Source organism: Barbatula barbatula (assembly GCF_947034865.1).
Source record: "Barbatula barbatula genome assembly, chromosome: 16".
Classification (NCBI taxonomy): Eukaryota; Metazoa; Chordata; class Actinopteri; order Cypriniformes; family Nemacheilidae; genus Barbatula; species Barbatula barbatula.
Genome location: NC_136779.1, coordinates 19,697,723 through 19,706,960, shown reverse-complemented (window position 1 = coordinate 19,706,960; position 9,238 = coordinate 19,697,723). Strand labels below are relative to the sequence as shown.

The 9,238-nt window shown below is 37.8% G+C and overlaps 1 protein-coding gene across 1 annotated transcript; it reads left to right on the top strand.

The window, feature by feature from the left end:
* The first annotated feature begins 3,505 nt into the window (after positions 1-3,505).
* paqr4b (progestin and adipoQ receptor family member IVb) lies at positions 3,506-9,230 on the top strand. Its single transcript, XM_079476715.1, has 3 exons — positions 3,506-3,885; positions 4,529-4,747; positions 6,250-9,230. The coding sequence occupies exons 1-3, from the start codon at positions 3,720-3,722 to the stop codon at positions 6,675-6,677; spliced, it is 813 nt and encodes a 270-aa protein (XP_079332841.1). The 5' UTR covers positions 3,506-3,719; the 3' UTR covers positions 6,678-9,230.
* The last annotated feature ends 8 nt before the right edge of the window (positions 9,231-9,238 follow it).

Genomic DNA, 9,238 nt, shown 5'->3' with positions numbered 1-9,238 from the left:
AATTATAGTCTATTTTCTATGTTTGCTTATATTTTGTAAGCGTGCTAGTTAGATGTTGTTCATTGTTCACACTTCGCATCTTTTTTGATCAGAAAAAGAACACACTGTAGGCCTACACTCACGGGCAAACACACACACAATAACTTAATGTAGTGTTGCTTGCCTGTTATCTGTTGTTAAGTTTTTACCTCCAATTTTTTCAGTTTTGTAAAAGGAATGATGTTCGTGCTGTTGGCACACACTTTAATATTCAGTCTTTAGCACAAATTGTTAAAGCCAGCGAATAGGACTATCTAGAATGTTGCCAATTTGAGCGGTAATGATTAATAATATTTTCAGTATTAATCTGTAAATCTGGTAAACTAGGTGAGGTGTGAATTATAATTATACTTTCACTCTTGTTTGCATTTCAATAAAATTAACAATGTAACTCACTTTTGTCTGCCTGTGTTCTCTATGGCAGTTGTTCATGGGTACAGGCTAACAAGATTTGAAATGTAAGTTCATTTGTATTAATGTATTATAGGATGAGAGGTCCAGTTATCAGCGTGCCACTAAAGAAGGTAGTAGTTATGGCTTCTTTTTACTTAAGTATATTTTAGAGCACATACTTTTTTACTTTTACTTGAGTAAAAAATGTAGTCAGTACTTTAACTTTTATCAGAGTAGTTTTAAACATGAGTATCTGTACTTCTACTTAAGTAAGGGATGTGTGTACTTTTGCCATCTCTGCAGCAGACCATTGTCACGGAGCCCATCCTCATACAGCCGGTGAACCCCGTGAATTTACAGAATCTCAACAGGTTATAACAAATGTAGAGTAACATGCCAAAACTGAAAAACACATAAGTTGATGGCAAAAACATGGAGCGAAACCCAAAGGCACTCGAGACATGAAATTATCACATATATCTCATATTGCTGCCGTAGCGTCCTCTACCGAAGATACGGCTTAAACAAGGCTTGCAGACACTGGTATTATACCACCCCCTGTACACCTTGAGAACAGATTTGAAGCATTAATGAATGTGGTTGAGAAACCTGGATTATACGAGCCAGCAGCTAACATAGCTTCTAACAGGCACACAAGGTCAAGCAGCTCAGAGTGCAGCCAAACCCAGGACTCTGATAGTGGGTCACTTTATTATCAGAAACATCCATAGCAGGAATACAACTACATACTGCTTTCCCCTAACAACCGTCTCTGATGTGAACAGGGAACTTCGGAATATTCTAATGAAGCACAATGCTGCTAATCGATTCATCATTCATGCTGGGATGATATTCGTAAAGAGCACTCCTACAAAATGATTTCAGTGAACTCAAAATCTTAAAGTTCAGTCGTTCATCAATTAAGCACTCCCTGCAGGGGGAACTAACATGTTTTCACAATTGCTTGGGCCACACTCCAGATTTACTCATCAGTAAGGGTCTAAATATTTCATCCATTGACATCAAGGATGTAGCACTATCTGGTCACTTTTGTATTTCCTCTCCTACCACCGAATCGGTCTCTGTCAAGAAGAGATGCATCAATGAGAACACGAGTGTGCTATTTATGAAGGCTATATCTTAAAAAACACCAAGCCTCTCTGCAGACTCCGTTGATCTTCTCCTTGATTCTCCTTGATTCCTTTAACTTGTTATTGATGATATTGCTCCTGTGAAAGTCAGTGAGAAAACTGGCAGACAAAAAGCCCCTTGGAGAAAAGAAACAGTAGTACAGAGTATGAAAAGACAATGCAGAGAAACTGGATGGATGAGGCGGAAGAGGAAACTTGAAATTCATTATAGCATCTATAAAGACAGTCTTCATGCTTTCAATGTGGAACTTGGCACAGCCAAACAGAACTTCTTCTCAAACATTATAAACAGTAACTTAAAAAACACTCGCACTCTTTTCGCTACTGTTGAGAGTGTAGGGGATTCAACGAGGAACAGTATTATTTTAACGCTATTCTCAGAAATGAGCTTTTGCAGAAATGAATGGCAACATTTTAAAAGAAATAGTACAGTACCACAAATCAACAACCTGCTGTCTTGACACACTTCCCACATCTTTTTTCAAAAGTGTGCTATACTGTTTGGAAGAAGATCTATTAGAAGTGGTAAATGACTTCTTCCAGGGACTCTTCCAAACTCCCTGAAAACTGCAGTTGTTAAGCCCCTCCTGAAAAAGAGCAATCTTGATAGCACCATATTGAGGATAGACCGATATCAAACCTTCCTTTTATAGGCAAGATTATTGAGAAGATTGTTTTTAACCAGCTGGATACCTGGACAAGTTTCGATCTGGTTTCCGACCGCATCAAGTACAGACACAGCGCTCATAAAGATGATAAGGGGTATTAGCCTAAATTCTGATTCTGGCTAAATATCAGTGGTGGTATTGCTAGTCCAATGCCATGTCAATGACATGTGGCATCCAACAAGGCTTCTCTTGTTCAGTCTGTATATGATGAAATAATGAAAAAGAACCATATTGCATATCACAGCTATGCAGATGACACCCAGATTTACCTAGCCGTATCACCAAATAACTACAGCCCCATTGACTCCCTCTGCAGATGCATTAATGAAATTAACAGTTGGATGTGCCAAAACTTTCTTCAGTTAAACAAGGAGAAAACTGAAGTCATGGCATTTGGAAGCAAAGATGAGTTCTCAAGGTGAATGCATACCTTGACTCTAGGGGTCAAACAACTAAAAATCAAGTCAAGAATCTTGGTGTGATTCTGGAGTCAGACCTTAGTTTCAGTAGTCATATTAAAGCGGTAACAATCAGCATACTACCATCTCAAAAACATTGCAAGTGTTCTATATTTTGTTTCCATTCAAGACTTGTTCATGCCTTCAGACCACTTAGATCATTAGGATCAAGTCAGTTAGATATACCAAGGGTTCACTCTAAACATGGGGAATCTGCTTTTAGCGTTTAGGATGCCTGTAGCTGGAATCAGTTTCCAGAAAAGATGTGCCAAACATTATCAACATTTAAAGGCAGACTCAAAACTCATCTTTTTAGCTGTGCATTTACTGAATGCGCTTGAAATTTCTTGTTTTATTGTTGTGATTATTTTAGATGATTATTTTAATTATTTTTATGTAAAGCACTTTGAACTACCATTGTGTATGAAATGTGCTATAAAAAAATAAACTTATTTATAGTATTTATAATGTAGTTCGGTCTGTCAATTCATTTTGTAAGAACACCTTTGCACATATTGGATTTGCAACAAATGAATAAATCTGTTGCCTTGGTATACATATATTTTATCTAATGCAATGGAACTGATATGTTACAGTATCTACAATACCTTTTGGGGGGCATTGTAATCATTGGAATTAGAACATCTTAACATGACAGTGAACAATCATGTGTCCAAGTCATTTAGTATATAAGTGTCTGGACTTAAAGAACTCTAATCTCCCATGAGCTGACTCCTGCTCAGCCCAACTGCTGGCTGCTGATTGGCTATAACAGTAAGTACCAGTAACTCGGCCCACAGCCTCTCTGCAAGCCAGAAGTACTGCTATACTGTCTACCTGCTGGCACTTTTAAGATGATGGGTCTCTTGTGTCAGAGTAAGAACGTTTTGATGCTACATATACACTTCTTTAAATTATGTCTTTTCAGCCTGATTAAGATTATAGAATAGTTTTTCCAAGGTCAAGTGGGCGGTCAAGGACAACTGATCTGTTTATTTCTTCCTCTCACTATGTCTTTTTTTAATGAGCCAAAACTTCTGGATTTTAAGAATTCACCCCCACATCTTCAGTTCAACAAGTATGTCCTAACGGGATACCGGCCTTTATCCACTTACAGAGATTGTCTGCGAAGTTTGTTCTATCTGCACAATGAATTGGGAAACATCTATACACATGGTATGAAAACAACTGCTTAATTTCTATGTCTAGCACATTTCAACATGCATAACCTCCAACTGAGGCAAACTAAGCAAAGAATATGTGGTTTTCAATAATGTAGTGAATTTATCTACTAGTGGAACAATTCCTGAGATGAGGGGAGAAATTCAATCGCTCAATCTCCCAAATGTATAATTTAAGACGACTTTCTCTGCTGATCATCCTGTAACACACTTCACAAGTGCACGTAAATAGCATTAAATGCGATTAAATCTAATCCGTGTTTAGGGATCACTGTACTGAAAATGAGGGTGTAAAAATGTCTAATGTCAATGTTTCAGCATCTTGAGTAAACGTAATATGCTGTAGGCCTTTATTTTATGAGGTAAAGATATATTTTATTTGTTTTTACAGATTTTTGGGGATTGTGAAAGAAATTAATCTGTATTTAAAAAAATGTCTTAAATCCTTGTTAATCATTGTAATCTGCATGTCTCTAAGTACCTAATTTAAAGTGTCTGTGATATAGAGGCTTGTCTTACGTTATGAACATTACTGCTAATAATGATTTTGGTGACACACGTCTCTATTGAACTTTTTTATTTCACCATAACAAACAATATCATAACATGTCATAATCCTTCCTTTTTGTTTTCACAAGGTATTCCCTTTTTCTGTTTTTTGCTGTTTTTGCCTGTGAGCATTCCATGGGCTGAGGTAGATGAATGGTGGATCGGTGTGGTGCATTATCTGGCTTGTCTTTCTCCGACCCTCTGCTCAGTCTTCTATCATCTCTTTATGAACCATGAGAGCGGAGCACCAATTTACGACACATTGCTGTGCTTTGACATGTTTGGTGTCTGTCTTGTCAACACTCTTGGTGAGCAACTCACAATTTAGATTGATGACTTTTATAGGGCAATTCCTGTTATGATGTACTTGCATTCATGTGAAAGCTTCTGCTAAAAAAAGGCGCACACACTTAATTCCTATGGTAGCAATAAGGGCGGCCTCACTTTTTTATTTATGGCTTTTCCATTTTGGCCTAAATTTTGTTACATAAATAATGACATGTAATATGTCATGTGTCTGAAGTTGTGTTTACCTCATTTTTATTCCTGCCATGGACCAGATGAGTTTTTATTTTGTCCTGATAGGCTATGTGTATAAAATTAAATTGGAAGTCCTTTTTTGTTTCACATGACTAAGTAAGGAATAACTGAAAATAATGCACATAATGTGCATTATTCTCTAAGAATTCAATGGGCCGAAGTCAATTAATCTGCTTATACCATGGTAACCATTTGGTTCTGATGTTTGCTGTCAATGCATTTTAGGGTGTTTATCCTGGAATGCGCTAATTTCTAATAGGACGCTAACTTAATAGGACTTATTTTGTTATGTGTCCCATCCCAAGCCATTGCTTGAGCCTGTATGCAGTTATCAGAGAGCTGGCAAGCGAGAGGCAGACAGAGAGCCCAGAGCATGTGTGTTTGCTTCATTTAGACAGGAATACCAAGTATCGAAACATATTGTGGCATATTTCATTTCTCTGTGGAGGAATTTTGTCCCATGCTTCATTGCAGATAAATTTAATCTGAATTGATGAATTTTATTTAATGCCAAACCCTTCATTTATTGATTTATATTTTTGAGCCATTCAGACTTGCTGTTTCGGATCATTGTTCTGCTGCATAACCCAAGTCGGACATTCTCCTTCAGGATTTTCTGGTAGAGTGCAGAATTCATTGTACCATCAATTATGGCAAGACGTCCATAGGTCCTGAAGCTGGAAAGCAGTCCCAGACCATCATACCACCACCATCATGTTTGACTGTTGGTATGATGTTCTTTTAATTAAATGCTGTTAGTTTTATGCCAGATGCACACCTTTTAAAAAGTTTGTCTTATGTCACATCAGTCCACTGAATATTTGCCCAAATCCTTGGGGATCATCAAGATGTTTTGGCAAATATGAGACGAGCCTTTACTTTCTTGTTCATGGCTTTCGCCCTTGGAACTTTTCCATGGATGCCATTTTCTCCCAGTCTTATTTTACGGACTCATCAATCACTGTTCCAAGTTTCGTGGTTCGCTGGAGTGCCAAAGTCTTGCGTGTCAGTTACTTTATTTCTCATCTGTTCTGGAATCTTCTTAGATTTTGAAATCATGTGTTGCTTTGATATTTAAGCCTTCTTCACTTTGTCAGACTAAAACTGCATTTTATTCTGGTCATCTAAAATAGGGGAAAATACTTTTTCAAGTCAAAGTCAAATACATTTGGAATGGCATAAGGGTATCCTAATTTCAAAATTTCTGAGGAAATTGTCCTTTATTGCTTGTGTTTGCATTTTTACTTACCACTGCTTGTTTTCTTTGCAGGAGCTCTGCCAATCATCTACATCACTTTGCTGTGTTACCCATTCTGTCGTTGCGTGGCGATGTTAGCCTACCTTCTTTTATCTGGATATGGTGTGTACTGTGCGCTCAGGGCGCGAAGTAACGTGCACCGTCTGCGCTCCTTCGCCTGGCAAGCGCTGTTTCGTTTTGTTCTCTTCATGTTGCGTCTAATTGGTGCAGGGAGAGGAAGCCCCGCCTCTCTACGACTCTACCTCAGTATGGATACGCTTGCCTTGCTTGGAGGGCTCGTCAACGTTTTCCGCTTGCCTGAGTGCTTCAGCCCTGGACGCTTTGACTACTGGTGTAACAGTCATCAAATAATGCACATCATGGTCATCCTCTCTATCTTGCACTTACACTGGGGCATGCTTGAGGATTTAACCTGGTTAAAGGGATTTCATTGCCCCTGATAATATAACTGGATCCAATATTTCCATAATGTAGACCATTCATGCTGCAGCATTACAAAGTACTTTGCTCATAAACCATGAAACAAGTGTCATGATGATATACTGTACCATCGGATATATGCGGTATGGCAAAGGACTTTAAATGCAATGGTCCAACTTAAGTTCTATTTTTGTTAGCGCCCTTTTACATGGGAACCATTAGGCCTATGTAATCAAATGTACAGAATAAGCCCGAATGAGACACCTACATGGAGAGCTTTTTGGGCATCATATGGTTATATGCTGCGGTAATGGTAAAAGCTAAGAACGGTAGGTTAATTTTTCAAGTCGACGAAGTTGAAATTTGTGATCATGTTTTATTCTGAGTGTAATGGCTTCTTTTGGAGCTAATTACATCATTTGTAAATAAATTGGGTTGTTTAAAGTTGGAAGCCTAGCCAATGGACATTCAATACAGTCTCGCCTTCAGGCCAGACATACGTCATGCAGACAAGATTATAGGCTTGTCTTGTTTCTAAGACTATAGTCAATAACCTTCAAACTGAATCAGAAATCACTTCAATTCGTTTCACTATACCCACTAATATGGCAAATGAGATTGCTGTCATGCTTACAATTTAAACGATACAAACTTTGTATTAACATTTCAGACATCTAACCTGTATGATGTCTACCAATAAATACAAATGATATAAGATACACCATGTGTACTCAGTGTACCATGATTCCATGAATTTCTATGCATGTGAACATTGATGACAGCATCACACTTAAACATGTTCATGTCCTATAATTATTTAGTCTAGTGGAAAAAATTGGGAACTACAGCTTTTACCTGGGAGGTGAAATTATGAATAAATACTTTTATTTAAAAAATGTTCTGTTTTAACCAAAAAAAGTTTTGTGCAAATTTGTCATAATTCATTGAGCAAATGAACTGTTTGAGTTATTTTACTCTCCGGCATGTAGCGTTTGTTTGTAGCTCGCCTTGCACGGAAGTTTACTAATACTTAAGTTGTATATTTGCAACTAATATCTATATACTCAGTTAATAGATTCTTTGACTCACCGCGCTCCACATTTTCTTCAATCGTCTACGTTTGATATTTTTCCTACAATCTGACTGAGACTGTGCTTCTGCATACAAAACATAATAACTGCGGTAAGTCATGGCTTCCTCCTCTGTTATTGTGTCCTGCACCTCATGCCACATGTATAGTTTAGCTTCTTCTGTTAGCGAGGACTGCTTTACATGTGCTAAATGCAGCGCCGATCCTAGACATCTGGGGCAACAAATACAAAAAACATTTGAAATCATCACATACAAAACTTATCAATATTAAATTACATAATGACATATCTATAATGGAGGAGATTCAAAAGCTACAATTTGGGTTGTTTAACATCAGATCCCTTATGCAAAAGGAACTAATCGTTAGTGATATTATTACTGATCATAATCTGGATGCACACGGTTTAACAGAAACCTGGCTCAAACTGGAGGACTATATAAATTTGAATGAATCCACCCCCACAGTTATCTCTGAGAGTTAATCTGGTCTTAATTTTAAATCATTTTAAGTAATGGTGCTTAACACGATGCTGTCAGATTCAATAAATAAATCTCTCATTTATTCTGGCTACTATTTACATCGTCATACAGACTTCCTATAAGGATGCGGAGAATTTTTTCTGAATTGATAGTTATAGTAGATAGAGCCTTAATGATTGGTGACTTTAACATCCCCATAGATAATCAAACGGATACTTTAGGACTAGCTTTTATAGATATTCTTAACTCTACTGGTGTTAAACAAAATGTGACTGGACCCACATACAACCGTAATCATCCTTTAGACTTAATTCTGTGATATGGTCTTGATGTCAAAAATCCTGCACCACTGCCTCGTTGCCTGTTAGATGAATCTAGCAAAAACCTCTCTATGTACTCCACTCTATCGACTGGTGGGAAGGATTACTTCAACAACGAAAAATAGCTTCATCACTAATCTCTCAGACCTGTCTCAAATATGTCATGTTGCAAACAACCTAGAAGACATTGATGCCTGAACTGAAACTTTAAACAACGTCTACTCTAACACCCTAGAAACTATCTGTCATGGTCCTGCCTCGTCTTGTCAAGGTTTTCTAGTCCTTGGGCAGGATCATGACAGTACTACGTGTTCTGTGTGGAAGCTCGTAGGCATCGCTGGGTTTGTCATGCCACGAGCTCTCCGGTCTCGTCTATGTCCGCGGCCTATTGTTTCCTTTTTAATTATCTTGTTATGGTTTCATGCCCCTCACCTGTTCCCTGCTTGATTTGGTTCCTTATTTTATCCCCTTGTGCTTTCAGTGCTGTGCTCGTTCGATTTGCTATATTGCCTTGTTTAAAGTCTAGTCTAGTCTGTGATTAGTTTATGTCAACTGTTATTTAAGTCAAATCCAGTCAGTTTATTGTTCCTGTCGAGTCTGTGTTATTATCTGTCAGTGTTGTTTTGCTCCCTTGTGGGTCTTTGCTTTGTGTTTATTTATTAAAATCATTGTTTTTCCCTCACCACTTC